Genomic DNA, 21,491 nt, shown 5'->3' with positions numbered 1-21,491 from the left:
CTAAAGGCTTCCTTCGTTTCTTTTTTTTCTTCCCCAAAGGGTGAGGAGGAACCCCCCAGACACACATAAGCACAGACAGAGCCCGGGCTTCAGGGTCAATCGGGTCTTTTTGTTTCACGGGAGCGCATCTTAACAAAGACCACTGGCTCCAGCTTCAGAGTCCCCTGCCAGCCGCTGGGAGCTGGGCCTGCCTGGGTATCTAGGTTGATGCAAGTCCAGTTGCAGGCCCCCATCCCAGCCTGGGCTGTCAGGGCCTGGGGCTTGGCTCTGGCACCATGTTCTACACTCTGTCCTGGGGGAGAGGAATCTGAAGACTCCCTCTTGTTCCCTGACCCCGAGATGTGAGAAAGGGTCAGCCAGGCAGAGAGAGCGTCTGTCTCCTCCTGCCCCCGGCCCTGAGTGGAGCTAGACAGTGAGCCACTGTCACCGGCACACATGGTGCATTCAAGGATAGAGAGTTAAGCCCTTGCCAGTGGATTCTGAAAGAAAACCCACTAGAATGACGGGGGAGGAAATAAACCGAAATCTAAAAAGCCGCTCAGAAGCACTGACTGAGTGGGGCCTCAGGCGGCCGGGGCTCCTCCCAGGAAGTTCTCCAGATGACAGGCGGTGAGAGTCTCCTGGAGGCCCACCCTTCCATGCCGTGCGAGGAGGAGGGTCTGCCGTGACCCTTTTCTCAGTGGCCAGCCCAGCCCAGGCCCTGGGTCTGATCTCGAGGCCTGGCGGGGATGCTGCATGGTTCTCAGCTTCTTTCATCTGTATCTTGGACATTGGTTCGTCCAAGTTCCCAGCTCTGCAGACTTCTTCCAGCTTAAGTCTTCCTGGATTGCGGGGGATAAAAGCTGGGACCAAGGAGGATAGACTCAGAGGACAGGCGGCAGGCCAGGAACCCTGTCTGCCTGCTTCAGGGCACTCGGCCCTCCTGGCCTGTCTCCAGGGTTGCCCAGAGACCCCTCTGTCTCTGGCCTGAGGTCCTCGGCGGGCATCTCCCCAGGCCTGTTCTATGAGATCATCCAGGCTGCTGCTCAGAAGTGGTCTCCTCCTGGGAATAGCAAGAGGCAGATTGTCTCATCCGCAGGGGCATCGGCTTGTCCAGGCTCCTGGCCTTGCACAGCACCCTGCCTTCTGAGCCCGTCTGGGGCCCTCGGGAGGCCTGCCCCTCCAGCTGAGCATGCTGGCCCTCCCAGCCTAGGCCTTCCTAGGAGACAGAGCCCGTTTGGGCCATTTCCTGAGCCTCCAGCAGTGCAGGAAGCCCAGCCAGCCCTCTCCTGCCTCTCCCCTCCTCTTCCCTCCTTGTGCGTGCATCCTGAGTGCTCGTGACTGGAGAGGGACGCTTTCCTGAACTGGATGTGCCAAGATTCTGCTGAGGCTCTGCCATGGGCTTTTTTAGATCCTGTCAGTTCCTGAGGTCTTGGCAGAAGCGGTCTGGATGGAGAACCAAAAATAACTCCCTGACTCAAGGAGGGCAGGTGGCCTCCAGCCCCGAGGGCCCTGGGGGCTGTGCCTGCAGCCAGCAGTTGGAAGAGCAGGCTGCAGAGCCAGCCTCACCCTTCTCCGCCCTCACTAAGCCAGGATTTTAAGGCTCATTTCAAGGGGTCACTTTTGCATTTAAAAGAGAGTGCTGGAGAGGGTGATGCTCAGCTCTGAGCCAGTGGGGCCCATGCAGGAGGGAGGAGGGAGCCCTTGACCCAGGCAGGGTGGGCCTGGGGCAGAGCCATTTTCTGGAGGGCAGACCTGCCAGGTTCAGGGTTTGCGGGATGAAGTGGGAGGGGTGAAGACCACATTGACCTGGGCTCACCTTCTCCGCACGTCCTCAGTCTGAATCCCCAGTGATGCCTCCTGACATCTGTGGAGCTCTGACTCTGTGGCAGGTGCTGTCCCAAAAGCTCTCTGGTGGTCCCTGCCCTAATTCTCACAGCAGCCTTCCGAGGGGGCGCTGTTGTTATTACCCTATCTATAGATAAGGAGAAGAGGGGGTTACAGAGCATCCTCCAGGGAAGAGGGTCACCCTCCCTCCCCACTGTCTCCTCCACTGAGATGGAGAGTGAAGTCTTCAACTTAGGAGGCTTTTCTGAGCAATGAGCCATTCATTCATTCATTCATTCATTCATTCCATACAAATCCCCAGGCTGCGTTTTGGAGGAAACAGGGCGAGTGCAGGAAGTTTCTTCCCTGGGGTGGCAAGACCCAGCCATTCCTTGGCAGTCCCAGGAGATGTACAGTGGGAAGCTGGCTCCAGCTCCAGTGAGGACAGGCAGGCCAGGCAGAGTGAAGGAGGGGCACGTCTTTAGGGCAGAGGTGTCCGTTTGGGGCAAGCCAGTGAAGGTGGGTGGGAAGGCAGGGCTGGGGCTGGCACGCCAGGTGGAGGGACAGCTGGAACAAAGCTGCGTGAACCAGCAGGGAGGGGCTCGGGCCAGGCAGTGGAACGGAGCCCGGCACTGACTTGCTGCCTCTGGCCTCTGCTGGCTGCCTGCAAGGTGGAGGGCAGACACCTGGTCTCCTTCTGGGAGGTCATGCGACCGGGATGAGCCTACTGCAGGTGTGGTTCTGGGCGTTAGTGTGGGCCAGTGTCACGGAAGGCCTGGCGTGTTGACTGAGGAGGCTGAAGTGGCCAGAGCCCACGTGCGCTGCTGGATGGAAAACCCAGCATGGGGCTGCCGCTCTTCTAGGCTTCTCCTTCCGGACCACTAACGGAACCACGGCGTGGAGAGCCCTCACGGGACGCTCCCAGGGCCACAGCGCTGTCTTAGGGGACACCGGCCTCTGGATGGCAGGGAAGGCTGGAGAGGGGCTGTGAAGGGCTTCTCCCAGCACCCACCCAGTGCAGAGGGAGCTGCTGTCTCCCCCGAAGCCCAGGGCCCCTCAGCAGCCGGAGGGTGAGGGATGAGCCCAGCCATGGCTCCTGCCTCCCATCTCCTGCCTCACGCTCCTCCAGGGCCTTAGTGAAGCCACCCTGAGCTCCCCTTCTCCGCCCACGAGTTGCACTGGGGTGAAAAGCTGGACCGGGCTCTCCTGGAAGAGGAGCCTCTAGTGAGACTTCTCAGACCCCCCACATCTTCTTACTTCTTGTCCCCATAGACGCCGGTCAGCTGTGGCCATCTCCTCTCCATCCCTTTCTTCTGCTGCTTCTCCTCCCACAGATGGGAGGCATGGCCCTGGCCTGGAGCCCATGTGGACTACGGCCGAGCAGACCCTGGCAGCCTCTCACCCGGCCCCACTGCCGGAAAGCCTCCAGCCATGAAGGGACAATATTTACTTAGGAAAGCACATAATGCCTCCTGAAAGTGGGAACAGGGGAATAAGCATGGAGAAGGAGGGGAAGGAAGGGCTGTGACATTTCTTCTTCCAATCGGGGCAGAGGCGACAGGCCAGGAGCCAGGTTGCCAGGGCCTCGGAGCAGTGCAGCCCTACTCGATGGTAATTTGGGGACAAACCCAGTCTTTTTCTGCGGGCGGTGGGCTCCTTGTCCCTCTGAAAGCCCCTGTTGCCTGGATGCACGCTCTCCCGCCAACCCACAGTTTCGGAGACACCTCCACGCCGGCGGGGCCGGGAGCGTTCCTCTTTCTGGTCTTGTGTGATGCCAATAACAGGCACACTCACCACGTCCAGTTGAGAGAGAGTGGGAGGCACCCCAAGACCTGCGCTGAGCATGGGAGTGGCCGGGCTGTGCCCTCCTGAGTACCAGTCTGGAGCCTGCCCCACCCTGCTTGCCTACAGGATTATCCTGGCTGAGCCGAGGTCCAGACGCACTCGCCCGCAGTCTTCCCCCACACATGGATGGCCTCTGAACTCATGTACTCGTGCAAGCCCACCAAGGGTGCCACGCAGACCTAGGAGGTCACAGGCGGGCTTGGCCGGGAGGGTCAGGGCAGGGTGCGGGGGCTTGCGGCGGAGGGGCCCTTCCTCTACCCTCTGCAGGGAAGCCAGCCACTTCCTATCCAGGGTCCCTGCTAGAATCAGGAGCATTTGGTCCTTCAGAGAGAGGCTCGTGCGTTCTGGAAGAGCTGCGTGGCTGTGCAGACACGCCGGCCTCCGGGCAGGAGGAATTGTGTTCCTGTGCAGTGGGTGTGGAAGCCGCCCTGAGCCCTCAGGGGTGTGGGGGGCTCCAGCCTCAACCCGAATCACTGGGTGCCCCGGGTGTGTCCCTCCTCACCTCCATGATCCTCTGTGAGACGGAGGGCTGCTGAGGTCACATCCAGGATCCCATCCACCCTGGTGCTCAAAATCCCAGCGCTTCAGCCTGGGCTCCTCCCACAGGCAGAAGCAACTGGCTCACGCCTGTGGGAGAAGCGCGCAGGCTCATTCTGCGGGAAGGCAGCTGTGGCCTTTGTGCTGGTCAGTTCCGGGGCCGCTGGTGGTGTTGCTGCCCCGTGGTGGGACAGGGCCTGCCTGGATGCAGTGTCTCGCACTGCACCTAACTGTGCCCCACGCGGGCTGGGCTGTCAGGGCATGACGTCTAATGCCCTTGGGGGTGGAGCTGCTGCTGTTCCCATTTCCAAGAGAAGAAAATTGAGTCTTGGAAAAGCTGACCCCTCTCCTAGAGGTGCTGGCACCCCCATCCCCAGGCCATGGGTGCAGCAGGCTGAGGAGGGGTGGAGCCCAGGAGGGCGGCTGTCTGCTTACGGCTTTTCACTGCTATCCTGGCCACAGCTGCTCTGTTTTGGGGAGGAGGTGGCTTTTCCGAGACGGGGGGGAATTGTCTGTGAAAACAAGGTCGTGAGCATCTTTCCACAGCACCCCAGACCCCAAGAGCAAGAGGAGAAGCCACCACATGGCACACGTGCTCTGGGCAGTCAGGGTCAGGGTGACCACCGCGGGCCGGGACCCCGCCCTCCCTCTCCTGACCTGCGTGCTCTTTTCCAGCTTGCGGGAAGTTGACGGGCATCAGTGACCCCGTGACTGTCAAGACCTCCGGCTCGAGGTTTGGATCCTGGATGACAGACCCTCTTGCCCCTGAAGGCGATAACCGGGTGAGCATCCCCTTATGCCATAGGGGGTCATTTGGGCAAGAGCACTTTCAGACACCTGGTGGGCCTCAGACATGGGTACAAGCCACGCCCACCCTCCAGGGCCTATGGACTGGGCAGCTTGGTGCCTGGGGGCGTTTGTTCCTGGAAGACCTTCAGGAGGGACCCAGGCCTCTGTGCTAATTCAGAGTCGTAGATCATGGGCCGAGGAGTGACATGAGGATGATGGTATCCCATCACATGGCTGCAGACCCCTTCAAGGCCCCCTCCCCGGCCCCAGAGGGCTGGACTGGGTCTGGGCTGGTGCCCCAAGTCCGTTTCTCTGGAGCCAAAACACAGCCCTGTCTTTTCCGGTCCTTGCCTCCGCTTCAGGAAGAGAATTCATTAGGCCTTTCTTGTTTTAATGACATCTCATTTGTATTTCATTTGCCATTCCTTTCATGGCTGATGGAGACTCATGTTTCTTTTGATTTAGGAAAGAGGCCATGTTCTTTTTTCCCAGGCTTTTCCCCACTGGGTGAAACCTCAGAAGAGGAGAGAGAAACAGGCACCATATTTCCCTTTATCTGGGGAGCTGGGTTTTATGTTAGAGCCCCTTTGAAAAATGGGGAGGTGAGGGCGGCTGCCTGACCGATGGTGAGGCCCGGCCCTGCTCAGCCCCTGGGGCCCAGACCCCTGGACGCGGGCAACATGGGCTTGTAGCCTCCCTCCAAAGCGAGTTCCCTCTGAAGGCTCCCGCTGGAGGAGGGAAGCTGTCCCTTGATTTGCAAACTGAGCTGTTGCTGCCAGAGTGGGCGTTGCTCACCCAGCCCCACTTTCCTTCAGGGGTTTGCAGGACACTTAGAAAATAAACATTTAAAAACAAACAACCCAGCTCTGCCCTGGGCCGACTGAGAAAGGCCCTTTGAAATGTGAGATAGCCTCTAAGCTTTATCTGGAGCGGGTTTGATGGAAGGGATGGACCCAGCTCTCTCCCTTCCGATTTCTGATCTCTTTGCCTCCCTTCTTCACCATCGCCACCATTTCCACGAAATCTCTTCTCTTTAAAACATGGGCAGCACTGCCTCCAGCATACTCCCTCCTTCCAGGAAGATGGCTGGGGAGAGGAGAGGGACTGGCAGGCTTGCTAGAGCCTGTTGCATGTGTCTTGATTCCCCGGCCTCCCATGGGAGTGGCCCCTGTCCCCATCTGGAGGGGCTGGCCAGACTGCAGAGCTGGGATACAATTGGTGTTTGGTGTTTGTCAGGGAGAAGGTTTTTCTGTCCTATTTTCTAAAAAGTGACAGCTGATGCTTGGAAGTTTTCTAACAATTTAATTAGCTGTGAAGACTCTGACCACTCTTTCAGTCCACGTCCCCGCTGGAAAACCCCACTTATATTCAGAATTAGGAACGTGCTCTTGCCACAGATGTTGGTGATAATGATCATAATACGGAAGTGAAAACAAGGTGATGCTGGCCGGCACTTAGAAAGCAGGGCCGGTGCCGGGCGCGGTGGCTCAAGCCTGTAATCCCAGCACTTTGGGAGGCCGAGACGGGCGGATCATGAGGTCAGGAGATCGAGACCATCCTGGCTAATACGGTGAAACCCCGTCTCTACTAAAAAATACAAAAAAAAACTAGCCGGGCGAGGAGGCGGGCGCCTGTAGTCCCAGCTACTCGGGAGGCTGAGACAGGAGAATGGCGTGAACCCGGGAGGCGGAGCTTGCAGTGAGCTGAGAGCCGGCCACTGCACTCCAGCCTGGGCGGCAGAGCAAGACTCCGTCTCAAAAAAAAAAAAAAAAAGAAAGCAGGGCCGGGCGTGGTGGCTCACACCTGTAATCCCAGCACTTTGGGAGGCCGAGGCAGGCAGATCACCTAAAGTCAGGAGTTTGAGATCTTCCTGGCCAACACGGTGAAACCCCATCTCTCTAAAAACGCAAAACTTAGCCAGGCGTGGTGGCATGCACCTGTAATCCCAGCTACTTGGGAGGCCGAGGCATGAGAATCGCTTGAACCCGGGAGGCAGAGGTTGCAGTGAGCCGAGATCGCACCACTGCACTCCAGCCTGGGTGACAGAACGAGGCTCTGTCTCAAAAAAAAAAAAAGAAAGCAAGTGGGTCCCGTGTGCAGGTTCTGTCCAAAGCACTTCTCTTCATGCATTAGCTCCCTTAATAGCAGGGGGAAGGACAGGACCTTAATGCAGCCATCTGCGTGCCCTTCCTGCTTTGTCTTCCCTAGGACCTTTCAGCATCAGGGTCATTGGCATCTCATTGTGGATGACAAGACCACGTTCTCACCCCCAGAGGCAGAAGGGTCTCGGGAGTGTGGAGCACCTGTCTGTAGCATGCACTGACACTCCAAGCTGAGTCCCCTTACACCACCCTCCCCTTATAAGTGCCTTCCCACCTCCCTGCAATCTGGCCCATCCCACTGTGCAGAGCAGGAAAACCACCCCACACACCCACTCTGGCGGCGTTGAGATCTGTGAGCAGGAAGCAGTCACCTCGCTGCTGCAGAGGGCAACCCCAGGACCGGACTGCTCTGTCTGGACCTAACGCCCCCCAGGACCGCACTGCTCTGTCTGGACCTAACGCCCCCCAGGACCGCACTGCTCTGTCTGGACCTAACGCCCCCCAGGACCGGACTGCTCTGTCTGGACCTAAGGCCCCCCAGGACTGCACTGCTCTGTCTGGACCTAACGCCCCCCCAAGACCGGACTGCTCTGTCTGGACCTAACGCCCCCCAGGACCGGACTGCTCTGTCTGGACCTAAGGCCCCCCAGGACCGGACTGCTCTGTCTGGACCTAACGCCCCCCAGGACTGCACTGCTCTGTCTGGACCTAATGCCCCCCAGGACTGCACTGCTCTGTCTGGACCTAAGGACCCCCAGGACTGGACTGTTCTGTCTGTACCTAAGGCCCCCCAGGGCTGCACTGCTCTGTCTGGACCTAATGCCCCCCAGGACCGGACTGCTCTGTCTATATCTAACGGCCCCCGGGACTGGACTGCTCTGTCTGGACCTAATGCCCCCCGGGACTGCACTGCTTTGTCTGTATCTAACGCCCCCCAGGACCGGACTGTTGTGTCTAGACCTAATGCCCCCCAAGACCGGACTGCTCTGTCTATATCTAACGGCCCCCGGGACTGGACTGCTCTGCCTGTATCTAACGCCCCCCGGGACTGCACTGCTCTGTCTGTATCTAACGCCTCACGTGTACGCCTCTTGACTCCTGTTTTTATATCCCCTTCCTTTGTCGTAGGGAGCGCTAGTCAGGTTATCGTTTTTCTAGGTGCCTAGGATCTGGGGCTTCTGGAAGCCCCGGCTGTTTGCTTTGCACAGCGCAGCCAGGGTGTGGGTTTGCAAAGCTGTCGCGGTGCTGATGGATGCTTTTGATCATTAGGCATCTATTTTCTGCTTGATGACTGGATCGCCCTCCAGGAAAAGAGGCTCTGGTGGCAAGTAGAGTGTGGGGAGAAGCCCCAGGAGGAGGGATCCCTGGCAGGGGAGTGGGGGAGATGGGTGCTGGGGCTGGCAGAGGAGCCACCGGGGGCCTGCTCAGAGCACTGTCGACTACAGTCACTCCAAGCCATATGCTCAGCGCAGCCTCCAACTCCCAGCGTGCTAAGTGACACGTCCCTAGGTCCTGCCATTGATCTAGGCCAGCCGTGGTTGGTTTGTTTTGATCTTTTCCAATCTCCCATTCAGTTTTGATCACACACACAGGAGACCAATAACTCGCTCCAAAAGAAAGAAAACAAAATCGATGTTGGCTTCAGCGCAGGCTCCCATGGAGGGCATTGTAAGACGGGTGTGGCCAAGGGCAGAGGGGAGAAGTGCAACAGGACTGCCTAGTAGAGAGCCCGGCTCAGGGGGACCTGCAGAATCTCCACATTCATGTGACCCCAGGAGGGACGGTCCTGAGCCAGCTTGCAGGGTCTTGCTAAGCTGTCAGAACAAAGTTAGCTTGGGACGCCTTTGCATCAGGCCTTTCTTGGTTCATTTATTAAGCACCATCTGTGTGCCCAGCCTGTGCTGAGCACTGAGAACCCCCCAGCACTTCTCAGCAGGGAGCCACCCCTGCGCTTCCCAGGGCACCGGGCCCCACAGCGCCCCCTTTCTTTCCTGCCTGTCCCATTGCCTCAGTGTTGGAGGAGCGAAGGGCTGTGTGGAGGGTGACCAGCTCTCAACCTGATGCATGAATGCCCTGCCAGGCTGTGTTCCCGCCCACAGGGAGACCACGTGAGTTCTGGGACCCCTTCCCCAGCTCCGAGGCTCCTGGCCTGCTCTGACCACGGGCTGCCTTCCAGAGCCTGACATCTGCCTCCTCCTTTCTGACCCGCTTCCTATAAAAGTCTCAGGTCAGCTCACATCAGCAGACACCAGACACCAAAAAGGGCCAGTGCTACTCCCAACACCCCAGGAAATTCATGTTCAAAGGGGTGATATCATTAGGAAAACACTGTCATTTTACAAACAGTAGCAAGCTTAGCTTAGTGTTTCAAAGTCCTTTCCCATCACCTAAACGGCGTCAAGGCCATCTAGATATTTTATAAGGATCCTACAGGATCTTTATTTCCAGAAGGTGGAAATATCCAAAATGCATAAAATCGTGTGGGTGCAGGCAGTGGTCAGCCCACCGCCAGTGGTGCAATAAACATCAGCGTCCCTTCAAACCACTTCTCAGTGTGAGGATGGACATTCCCGAAACCGAGAATCGTTCCCCTTCAGCCTTCACTCCCTCAGTGGAGCCTCCGGCAGAAACTGCCAGAATCCCCACCTCTTTCCCACCACCCATTCAGCTACGGCCCCCACAGCGTCTCTTCCAGCAGCCCAGGCTCCTTGACATTAGCAATTCTATTGGGAGGACATGTGACAGAGGCTCACCAAATCAAAGGGAAGTGCTGCGCGGGCCCAAGTCCCTACGCCAAAGCCCTCTAAATAGCACCCTCTTCCCACCTCCCGGGGGCTGCATCAGAGGCATTTGGGACGGCGGTGCCAGGTCCATGCCCATCGTCCAGCTCTACCCTGAACCGAGAGGCCCTCTTCGCTGGGAAGCTGATGAAAGTAATTGGCACAATTAGGAAAATCCCACGTTCTCAGTAAACTGCACCACACGCAGCCAAAATGCGGTCCAGAGGTTCAGACAGCCAGTTTTTCTTACACGGGAAGCTGTGCTGGGCCTTGGTTTTGGAGAAGCCTGGTCCCCTGAAAGCATGGTATTTACAAACGCATTGTGTGTTTGAGAAGGAAGTACCCACCCATTGCTTTATTTTATCTTTTCCAGCAAAGAAACCCTCAGGGTTTGGGGAGGGGATTTGGGCGGGAACTTGGGGCCTTTCAGCCGGTGTGGTGGAATTAGAGGGAGGCTGTGCTTGAGCGGTGGCCTTGCTCAGCATCTGGCCACAGGCTCTCGGGAACTGTAGCATGTGGTCCGTTGAACTAGAGAAGGATGGTCAGTGTGCAGAGACCCCCACGACCCTCAGGAGGCCTGAGTCCCGCCCTGACCCCCTGTTCTTTGTACATCTTGGGGCTGGGAATCTGACGTTTCCTGCCTGTGCTGAGGGCGGGTGTGTTGCCGAGCTGTTGCGGACATCAGATGTCACCAGTGAGCTCCTTTGTGGGGTCTCTGTGTATAGCGTGGTTCACAGCTGGGCACAGAGGTTCAGGGTGGCTCCACACTGGAGTCTGCATCTCTCTGTGACCTTTGGGACATTCTTTTTTTTTTTTTTTTTTGAGATGGAGTCTTGCTCTGTCATCAGACTGGGGTGCAGTGGTGCAATCTCGGCTCACTGCAACCTCCACCTCCTGAGTTCAAGCAATTCCCCTGCCTCAGCCTCCCGAGTAGCTGGGATGACAGGTGTGCGCCACCACTTCTGGCTAATTTGTGTGTGTGTGTGCGTTTTAGTAGAGACAGGGTTTCACCATTTTGGCCAGGATGATCTCCATCTCCTGACCTCGTGATCCATCTACCTCGGCCTCCCAAAGTGCAGGGATTACAGGTGTGAGCCACCGTGCCTGGCCAGGACATTCTTAACCTTCTGTTCCTCGGCGTCATGATCAGAAAGGGCAGACCTGCACAGGGACTCTCAGCACATGCGGTGGCGGCAGCACCAGTGGCTCTAATACACCAGGTTTCAGCCCATAGCACACAGCAGCCCATCCAGCTATGAATGAAGAGCAGTTAGGTCAGGGAGGGACACGCACTGCCCGCTGATTCACCAAGAGGACTCCATGAACAGACAGCACCAGGGGTCACCCGCCCTGCGGGGCTCTCAGTTGGGAGAGGCACCTGCAGAAGAGTCTCTGCTCTCTGCTGTCTAAGGTCCCTGTTCCCTCCAGGCTGCACTGGCTTTCTGCTCCCGGAATGTTCTCTCTGGTCTCCCCTTCCTATGCCTGGGAAACCCCAAGATTCTTCCAGCAGGAGGACTTCTGCATGCAGCCATGGCCCCTCATGAGGTCAGAAGCTTTGGGAGGACAGGGCCTATGTCTCCAGCACCTAGAAAATAGGAGATAAATGGTGCCCCTGGGTTGAGCTTGGGGCCCAGCCTTGGGGCTCTGTGTAGCTAAGACCCAGGGCAGGATGGCCAGCCAGCCATGCACACCTGCTTTCAGGCATTTCTCTCCCAGCCAGAGGGTGACCCGTCCACCCAGTCTGTGCAGGGCCGCTCTTGGACAGGTGTCTCCTGGGCCACTGTGGATGCCTTGACACCAGGAGACCTCAGCAGCGAGGGCTTGTGTGGACGCCGTGGTGTTCCTGGGAGGACGACAGCAGGAGGGCTTTGCCTTCTGCAGGGGCACAGACAGGGGCCACCACGTGGAGCTGCCAAATGAGATTGGGACAAGGTCCTTGAGGGGGAGAAGGAAGAGGGATGAGGAGAGGCCCACCTGCAGAGGCTGTGGCAGGAGGGAAAAGGGCATTGCTGGGGGTGTCCAGGGATGAGCAGGTTCGGGGAGCCGCTGTCTCCTTCATAGATGGAAGCCGCTTTGTGGGGTGGGGGAGGGCAGCCTTGGGAACATGGGTGGAAGCAAGCCGTGTCGGGGTCAGGGCAGGCTTTGGATGTGCTGTGTGCAAGATCCAGACCAGCGTGCACGCTTCCTAATGCACAGAGCAGGTGGCAGCCGGCACAGCTGGCCATGTGACCCTGAGAGAGGCCTTCCTTCTCTCTGGGCCTCTCTGAATTGGGGATTTGGGGATGGGGTCCCTAAGCCTCTGTGATTCTGTGGAGGGATGGGTGTCACGGCCTGTCTTGCTGCATCCTGGGCTAGTCCAGAGGCCAAGCCTCCTGCGGTCTCGGTTTTCAGATGGACTGGCCCTACCGCCACGTCCCCACAGGTGGTCCTCCGACCTTCTTCCTTTGGGTGGTGCCTGGGCCTGGTGAGCTCCAGCAGGCTCCGAGGGCCGTATCTAGCCTACCCAGAACCACCAAGGACACTGGAGTCCTGGGCTAAGGACAGAAATGATGATCGCTGGAATTTACTGAACCACTGCATGTGGCAGGTCCTCACTGGACCTGTTTTGCAGCACAGGGAACTGAGGCACAGAGAGGGGTGGAAACTCCCCCGGTCTCGCTGGAGACTGGCGGTGGCTGGTGGTGGTGGTGCTTCTTGGTGCTGCATTAACAGGAGTCCAGCCACGTGCACACCCCTCACTCTGTGGGATCCACAAAGCAGTGCCTGGGAGGTCAGAAAGCTCTGGCAGACCCACGTTGTGCCCTGAGCTGGGTGGGGGTGCTGGGTCACAGTGAGGCGGTGAGACCTCCCCTCCGGGCTCACAGTCAGGTGGGGGACACATGCCCGATGCCCCAGCACATGGGTGTAGAAGCCCAAGAGGTGTCCTGTGGCTGCTGCAGGAGCTCCCACAGCCTGGGGGGCACCACTAGGGTTCACTGCCACCCAGTGCCGGAGGCTGGAAGCCCCAGACCAGGGCACCTGCAGGGCTGTGCTCTAAAGACGACAGGGGAGGATGCTCCTGCCTCTTCTGGTGACTCCAAGTGTTCTTGGCTATGGCTGCATCACTCCAGTCTCTGCCTCCGTCTTCACGTGGCCTCCTCCCTGTGTCTGTGTCTGTGTCCCCTCTTCTGTCTCTTATAAGGACACTTGTCACTGGATTTAGGGCCCACCTTCATCCAGGATGAGCTCATCTTGAGATTCTTTTTTTTTTTTTTTTTTTTTGAGACAGAGTCTAGCTCTGTTGCCCAGGGTGGAGTGCAGTGGTGCAATCTCAGCTCACTACAACCTCCACATCCTGGGACCCCGGGATCAAGTGATTCTCCTGCCTTAGCCTCCCGAGTAGCTGGGATTACAGGCACATGCCACCATGTCTGGCTAATTTTTGTATTTTTAGTAGAGATGAGGTTTCACTGTGTTGGCCAGGTCTTGAACTCCTAACCTTGTGATCCGCCCGCCTCGGCCTCCCAAAATGCTGGGATTACACATGTGAGCCCCCATGCCCAGACGAGATTCTTAATCCTATCTGCAAAGGCCTTTTTCCTAAATAAAGTCCCATTTGCAGGTCCCAGGATGTGGACCTATCTTCTGGGGGCCACTATTCAGTCCACTACAAGAGTGGACACCTGCCTGCCTGGGGGTACAGGGGTTTCAGAAATACCTCCCGAGGTGGTGAGTGTGGGCTGGGGCAGGGATGGGGACGGGGCGGAAGGGCGGCTCCTGCAGGCACAGAGGCAAGAGATGGAAGCTCTGGGACTCAAGGACGTGATCGGGCAACCTGGGGAGGAAGGAAGGGGCTGGCTGGGCAGCAGAGTCTGATCCTAGACTCCAATATAGGGGACTGGGTAAGGGACAGGCTGGACTGGCATTCTAGAAGGTTCACACAGGCCACACCAGAGCTGCAGGGGCCAGGAGAGAGCTGCCAGCACCACTGATGAATGTGGCGGCAAGAACCAGGCCCCGGACACGGATTATTCCCGTGTGCATGGGGAACAGCCCTCTTTGCACACAGTGCAGTGTCGTCCCCAGGGCTGATGTCATCCAAGCCCCTCACCCACCCCCGCTCTATGGCAGGAAGGATGAGGCCAGGCAGGAACAGCAAGCTTCTCCCTGCAAGTGTGTCCACCCTGTTTGGGACAGTTTTCCTGCTGGAGCTGGACACACATACAACCTTTCCTCAAGACCGCTAGGGCCACGAAAGGTCAAGGGTGAATGTACTTCTTTGTAATTCAGCCCTGCTAGAAAAGAACTATCCTCTATTGTGGGAGCCACTGAAATCTTCAGCCGGGGGTGCCATCTTCACCTCCCTACACATTCACCACTCAGGTCTGCAGCTTCAGGCCGAGCCTTCAAACCCATGTCCACATCCAGGTTGCATCCATAGGAAGAGGGAGGAGGCCGGCCGAACCCTCACCTGGCCAGGCCCCACTTCCCCAGCACAGGGACTGATTGCTTGCCTGAGGTCAGGCCTGGTGGGTGATGTGAGGATAGAGGGTTTGCCCTCCAGGTTCCCCTGGGGGCAGAAAGGATAAGTGGACAGAGGAAAATGGGCTGTTTACCTGTCAGGTTCATGGCGTAGACAGCAGCGCATCAGGGCTGGGGCTTTTCAGCCTCACCCACTGACATCTGGGACTGGATCATGCCTCGTTGTGGGGGGCTGTCGGTGTGTGGGGATGGGTAGCGGCACCCCTGGCCTCTGCCCCTAGATGCCAGCAACACTTTCCCCCCTTCCCAGTCAAGACAATCCAAACTGTTTCTGGGCATGGCCAGTGCCCCCAGGGCAGATCACCCCTGGCCAGATTGGTGGTTTCAAGCTCAGGATTTGGAGTCCCCTCCTGGACCTGACCACTGGAAAGTCACCAAACCTCCCTGGCCTCCATTTTCTAGTCTAAAAATGGGGCGATCACAGCTCCATGGGTGTACGGGCTCACGTGATCATTGAAGGCAAGAGATGATGCCAGCGTCCGGCGCAGTGAGCGCCCTGAGTAAGGGCACACAAGTGACCAGGCGTCCAGGTAGCCTGGTTCCGCTCTTGGCCTTTTGCTGGGTGTCCTTGGGTCTTTTGGGAGAGAATGATAGGTCCTGCCCGGAGGTGTAAGTGCTCAATCTCCCTAAAAGTCGGCTCTGTATTTGGGGCCGCCTCCCCAGAGAGGAAGCTCGCAGGCATTGATGAGATTTGATCTGAGCCTTGGGACTTGGAGAAAGGGGAAGAAAAAGGCCTTTCAGATGAGAAGGTCGAGGGAAGGAACTCAGAGGACAGGGCCTGCTGTGAAGCACGGGTCTCCTTATCCCAAGGCCTTTGGGGCTCCGTGTGCCTCCCTTTGCATGGGTGCCTTCCCATTGGTAACTGGATCTCAGCCTCGGAGGAGTTTTTACCCCACAGAAACTGGCAAATGCTCAGAGCAGCCTCCCCTGAACCCCACCCAGGGCCCGAGCACCGTGTGCCGGTTCTCCCTCCCGCCCCCAATTACATCTTCAGAGTGCTGTGTCCTGTGTCCGATTTGCCGGTGTACTGAAAGAGAAGGTGATTTAAAAATCCTTAGCAACTTAATGCTGTTGTCTCCCCGTTCTGCCCATGGGAAGGAAGCTCTGGACCCGGGGTACAGGGGTGAGTCACCCTGCATCCCTGCGATCTGGGGCTCGTTTGTGGGGGTGATGTGTGAACACAGTCAAAGGTGTTCTGTGTGCTGTGATGGCAGGGGTGGTTCCCCTCCAGGCAGGTCAGGAGAGGGCTGGGGGAGGAATGGTATTAGATGTGAGTTTCAGAAGCAGTGAGCTCCATGTCTGAGGAGATAGCCAAGCAAAGAGGGGGCCAGAGGGCAGCTTTTTGGCAGTGTCATTAAGGGGGTTTCAGTGCACGGCCCCGTTCCCTCCAGTACCCCTCCCGGTTCTAATCTGTGACCCACATCATTGAGGTTTGGTCTGTGGGAGACTAATAGCCTCAAATGAGGCCCAGCTGAAAAAAAAAACTCGTTAAAAACAAAAAGCGCATCTGCCTGTAAGTATCTGAATGGATGTCTTGAGAAGAAGGTTATAATTTTTTTTTTAATTTTTAGCTCATGTGTAATGCCAAGTCTGAAAGCTCCCTCATCCTTAGTCTCCTGCAGCTCCAGAGCCCTCGATGGATAAAGCAGCTGTCTCATTGCCAGACAGATGCATGCAGAGCGGCACCAGCCTGCCAGACTCCCTGTGCCTGACTGCGTTGCTTTCTAATTTGCTCCCACATTGGTTGAAAATGACTAAAGCATTTTGCACTAAGTCCAGACAATTCTCAAATCAACTGGCATTTAAGCGATCATCAGAAATCTCTTCCTCTGTGACCCCAAACTTGGGCCATTACTAGGTTTGCTATCTTGGTTGATTTTGACAACCAGAGCCTTCTTCAAAGCCCATATTCTTCTCAGAGAGGTACTTTCCCTGGATTAGGGGTGACAATGAGTGATTACACTCACAGCATCCCAAATGCCAAATTAATGACGTTCTGCCCTGCAGACGGGATGACTCAATCCATGCTGCAGTGATGACCTGGTGGGAGGAGAGGCCTCAAGCATGGTGTCTCATTGGGATATGGGAGCTGGCCTTTCCTGGTGACCTTGAGAGCCGGTCCTCACTGCAGACAAGAGCTGCCCGGAGCTGTGAGCATTTGACCTCAGCTAGGCCAGGCGGCTATGCCCCTTCGAAGGCCCCCTTCAGCTCTGGGTTCTGCATTGAAGGAGCTCCTTTCTTGCACACGTGTGTATGACCCCCACTATGCACCAGGCCCCTGGCTGGGGGTATGGCAGTGAACAGATAGGTGCAGCTGCTGTCCCACAACCTGGTGTCATCCCAAGCAAGCAGAGGGCAGGATTAGGGGCGAATGGCTGCACGTATACACCTGTGTGTTCTCACCCTACCTTCCCGCTAGATTCTTTCTTCAAACTGGGCCTGTGTGTTCCCATCCCACCTTCCTGCTAGAACCTTTCTTCAAACTGGGCCATCCTTTCTCTGATAGCACAATAGCCACGTCTCCTTTTGAGGAGCGTGCTGGGTTTGGAGGTAGGATGTAGCACCCTTTGCTTGTGACTACTCTTTTCTGGCTCTCTGGGTTTGGAGGGAGGCCACGGTATCCTTTGGTTGTGACTACTGTTTCCTGGCTCTTTCAGCTCCTTCTCCTGAGGACCAGGAAATTCCGAGTTGGGGAACAGCTTCCCACCCAAGGAGCCTGCTCCACCCCACTTTGGAGTACTCGCTGGGTCTTTAGAGTGCTTGCTGGGTCTTTGGAGTACTCGCTGGGTCTTTGGAAGTACTCGCTGGGTCTTTGGAGTACTCGCTGGGTCTTTAGAGTGCTCGCTGGGTCTTTGGAGTACTCGCTGGGTCTTTGGGAGTACTCGCTGGGTCTTGGGGAGTACTTGCTGTGTCTTTGGAAATGCTCTCTGGGTCTTTGGAAGTACTCGCTGGGTCTTTGGAAGTACTCGCTGGGTCTTTGGAGTACTTGCTGGGTCTTTGGAAGTGCTCGCTGGGTCTTTGGAGTACTCGCTGGGTCTTTGGAAGTGCTCGCTGGGTCTTTGGAGTACTCGCTGGGTCTTTGGAAGTGCTCACTGGGTCTTTGGAAGTACTCGATGAGTCTTGGGGAGTACTTGCTGTGTCTTTGGAAATGCTCTCTGGGTCTTTGGAAGTGCGCACGGGGTCTTTGGAGTACTCGCTGGGTCTTTGGAAGTGCTCGCTGGGTCTTTGGAGTACTCGCTGGGTCTTTGGAAGTACTCACTGGGTCTTTGGAAGTGCTCACTGGGTCTTTGGAAGTAGTCGATGAGTCTTGGGGAGTACTTGCTGTGTCTTTGGAAATGCTCTCTGGGTCTTTGGAATTGCGCACGGGGTCTTTGGAGTACTCACTGGGTCTTTGGAAGTGCTCGCTGGGTCTTTGGAGTACTCGCTGGGTCTCTGGAAGTGCTCGCTGGGTCTCTGGAAGTACTCACTGGGTCTTTGGAGTACTCGCTGGGTCTTTGGAAGTATTCGCTGGGTCTTTGGAGTGCTCGCTGGGTCTTTGGAGTACTCGCTGGGTCTTTGGAAGTGCTCGCTGGGTCTTTGGAGTACTCGCTGGGTCTTTGGAAGTGCTCACTGGGTCTTTGGAAGTGCTCGCTGGGTCTTTGGAGTACTCGCTGGGTCTTTGGAAGTGCTCGCTGGGTCTTTGGAGTACTCGCTGGGTCTTTGGAGTACTCACTGGGTCTTTGGAAGTGCTCGCTGGGTCTTTGGAAGTACTCGCTGGGTCTTGGGGAGTACTTGCTGTGTCTTTGGAAATGCTCTCTGGGTCTTTGGAAGTGCGCACGGGGTCTTTGGAGTACTCGCTGGGTCTTTGGAAGTGTTCGCTGCGTCTTTGGAGTACTCGCTGGGTCTTTGGAAGTGCTCGCTGGGTCTTTGGAAGTACTCGCTGGGTCTTGGGGAGTACTTGCTGTGTCTTTGGAAATGCTCTCTGGGTCTTTGGAAGTGCGCACGGGGTCTTTGGAGTACTCGCTGGGTCTTTGGAAGTACTTGCTGGGTCTCTAGGAGTGCTTGCTGGGTCTTTGGAGTACTTGCTGGGTCTTTGGAGTACTCGCTAGGTCTTGGGAAGTGCTCGCTGGGTCTTTGGAAGTACTCGCTGGGTCTTGGGGAGTACTTGCTGTGTCTTTGGAAGTGCTCTCTGGGTCTTTGGAAGTGCGCACGGGGTCTTTGGAGTACTCGCTCGGTCTTTGGAGTACTCGCTAGGTCTTGGGAAGTGCTCGCTGGGTCTTTGGAAGTGCTCGCTGGGTCTTTGGAAGTGCTCGCTGGGTCTTTGGAGGTACTCGCTGGGTCTCTGGCGTACTCACTGGGTCTTTGGAGTACTCGCTGGGTCTTTGGAGGTACTCCCTGGGTCTTTGGAAGTGCTCGCTGGGTCTTTGGAGTACTCGCTGGGTCTTTGGAAGTGCTCGCTGGGTCTCTGGAGTACTCGCTGGGTCTTTGGAGTATTCGCTGGGTCTTTGGAAGTACTCGCTGGGTCTTTGGAGTACTCGCTGGGTCTTTGGAGTACTCGCTGCGTCTTGGGAAGTGCTCGCTGGGTGTTTGGAGTACTCGCTGGGTCTTTGGAGTATTCGCTGGGTCTTTGTAAGTGCACACGGGGTCTTTGAAGTACTCGCTCGGTCTTTGGAGTACTCACTGGGTCTTTGGAAATGCTCGCTGGGTCTTTGGAGTGTGCGCTGGGTCTTTGGAAGTGCTCACCACCGGGTCTGCTCTCTCCACAGGTGTGGTACATGGACGGCTATCACAACAACCGCTTCGTACGCGAGTACAAGTCCATGGTTGACTTCATGAACACGGACAATTTCACCTCCCACCGTCTCCCTCACCCCTGGTCGGGCACGGGGCAGGTGGTCTACAACGGGTCCATCTACTTCAACAAGTTCCAGAGCCACATCATCATCAGGTTCGACCTGAAGACAGAGACCATCCTCAAGACTCGCAGCCTGGACTATGCCGGTTACAACAACATGTACCACTACGCCTGGGGCGGCCACTCGGACATCGACCTCATGGTGGACGAGAGCGGGCTGTGGGCTGTGTACGCCACCAACCAGAACGCCGGCAACATCGTGGTCAGCAGGCTGGACCCTGTGTCCCTGCAGACCCTGCAGACCTGGAACACGAGCTACCCCAAGCGCAGCGCGGGGGAGGCCTTCATCATCTGCGGCACGCTGTACGTCACCAACGGCTACTCAGGGGGCACCAAGGTCCACTACGCCTACCAGACCAATGCCTCGACCTACGAGTACATCGACATCCCCTTCCAGAACAAATACTCCCACATCTCCATGCTGGACTACAACCCCAAGGACCGGGCCCTGTACGCCTGGAACAATGGCCACCAAATCCTCTACAACGTGACCCTCTTCCATGTCATCCGCTCCGACGAGTTGTAGCTCCCTCTTCCTGGAAGCCAAGGGCCCACGTCCTCACCAGAGGAAACTCCTGTGAAACCGCTGCCAAAAAGATACCAATGATACTAACAATACCAATTTTGAAAAATCATCAGCAGTGCGGATTCTGACGTCGAGGGATGGCATTACCTCCGTGTTTCTCCCTTTCCAGCCGGCGGGCCACAGACATCGGAAGAAACTCCTGTATTTGCAGCTGGAACTGCAGCCCACGGCGCCCCGGTTTTCCTCCCCGCCTCGTCCCTCTCTGGTCACACAACATGCTAAAGAGGCAAGGCAATGACTGTTGGCCAATTCTCACCGGGGAACAACCCACTGTTAGGATGGCATGAACATTTCCTTAGATCGTGGTCAGCTCCGAGGGATGTGGCCTCTGGGCTCTTGGGGAGCCCCGGGCCACACCCGGCCGTAGGCTAGTGTAACTCGCATCCCATCGCAGTGCCGTTTCTTGACTGTGTTGCTGTCTCTTAGATTAACTGTGCTGAGACTCCACGTAGCTCCTGGACCCGTGTCTAGTACATACTGAAGCGATGGTCAGAGTGTGTAGAGTGAAGTTGCTGTGCCCACGTTGTTTGAACTCGCGTACCCCGTAGATATATTGTGCAGCGTTCTTCTGTTATTCCCTTGAGGTGGTAACTTCGTATGTTCAGTTTATGCAATGATTGTTGTAGATGCAATGCCGTAGTTTGGATTAATAAGTGGATGGTTTTTGTTTCTAAAAAGAAAAAAAAATTCAGTGTTCACCCTTATAGAGACATAGTCAAGTTCATGTTGATAATAATCAAAGGAATTACTCTCTCTTCTTGTTAAATTAGCTAAATCATGTAATCGCAGATAGGAAGGGCTCACCTGGGGAACCTTTGGTTTCCGATGGGACGGTAAAGTCATACGGGCAACAGTGTGCGGAAAGTACATTTTTTAAGTAAAAAACAAAGGAAAACTTTGTACTATCCAGTTATCTAAGGAACAATAAAAACATTAGGAGATCTTTTTGCTTCACTTGTCATTTCTGAGAGTTTTAAAAACTGACTGAGACTTCCAGGTCCTTGCAGACGGATTCCCGGGTTTGAGTGGCCCTTTGAGAAAAGGAAATAAATCCCTTCTTTCAGAAGAGGGAACAGCAGGTCCCTGGTGGATCTCCAACCTCCCATCCCCCCCAACCTGGAGGAGCAGCTTAGAATCTACCCCCCACCCCTTAGGTGACTCTGGGGCACTACTCCAACTTGGGACTGTGCACCAGGGACCCCAGCCACACCCCATCTCCACCCTGCTTTCCCTCCACAGACACCGCTGGAGGGGGCCTGGGGTGGCACCCACTTTAGACAGCCCTGGTGTGATGGGCAGAGACCCTGCTGAGGAAAAGTTCACTCATCTAGCGCTGCAACAGGCCCTGGAGGGGAGTGACATTCCTTTCTGGGACCTGTAGACCTGTATCTCCCCAGGCCTTGGAGACCGTGGCCAGGTGCATGCAGCCCTTGGCAACCCTGAGGGGCCCAGGGTGTCACATGGGCTAGATCCCGGGAGCCTCATGGGGCCCCTGCCACTCAGCAGGCCCTGAGGTCTCTGCAGGACAGGCCACAACTCAATGTCTGGAGGCTTTCTGGAATGTACTGGCATTTTCTGGGAGTAAAGGAAGAATGTCAGAGTAACCCCCTCACAATGTTCCTGGCACTAAC

General features: G+C 56.5%; 1 protein-coding gene across 1 annotated transcript in view; it reads left to right on the top strand.

Annotated features, from left to right (window-relative positions):
* Window positions 1-20,804, top strand: part of OLFM1 (olfactomedin 1) — a 35,681-nt gene extending 14,877 nt beyond the window's left edge. The window contains exons 5-6 of the mRNA XM_010372760.2: window positions 4,864-4,970; window positions 19,126-20,804. Of these exons, the coding sequence (XP_010371062.1) occupies window positions 4,864-4,970; window positions 19,126-19,800 (782 nt within the window). The 3' untranslated portion in view covers window positions 19,801-20,804. The remainder of the gene's footprint in view (window positions 1-4,863; window positions 4,971-19,125) is intronic.
* Window positions 20,805-21,491: the final 687 nt, after the last annotated feature.

This window comes from Rhinopithecus roxellana, chromosome 16 (assembly GCF_007565055.1).
Source record: "Rhinopithecus roxellana isolate Shanxi Qingling chromosome 16, ASM756505v1, whole genome shotgun sequence".
NCBI lineage: Eukaryota > Metazoa > Chordata > Mammalia > Primates > Cercopithecidae > Rhinopithecus > Rhinopithecus roxellana.
This window is presented reverse-complemented; position numbering and strand designations above follow the sequence as displayed.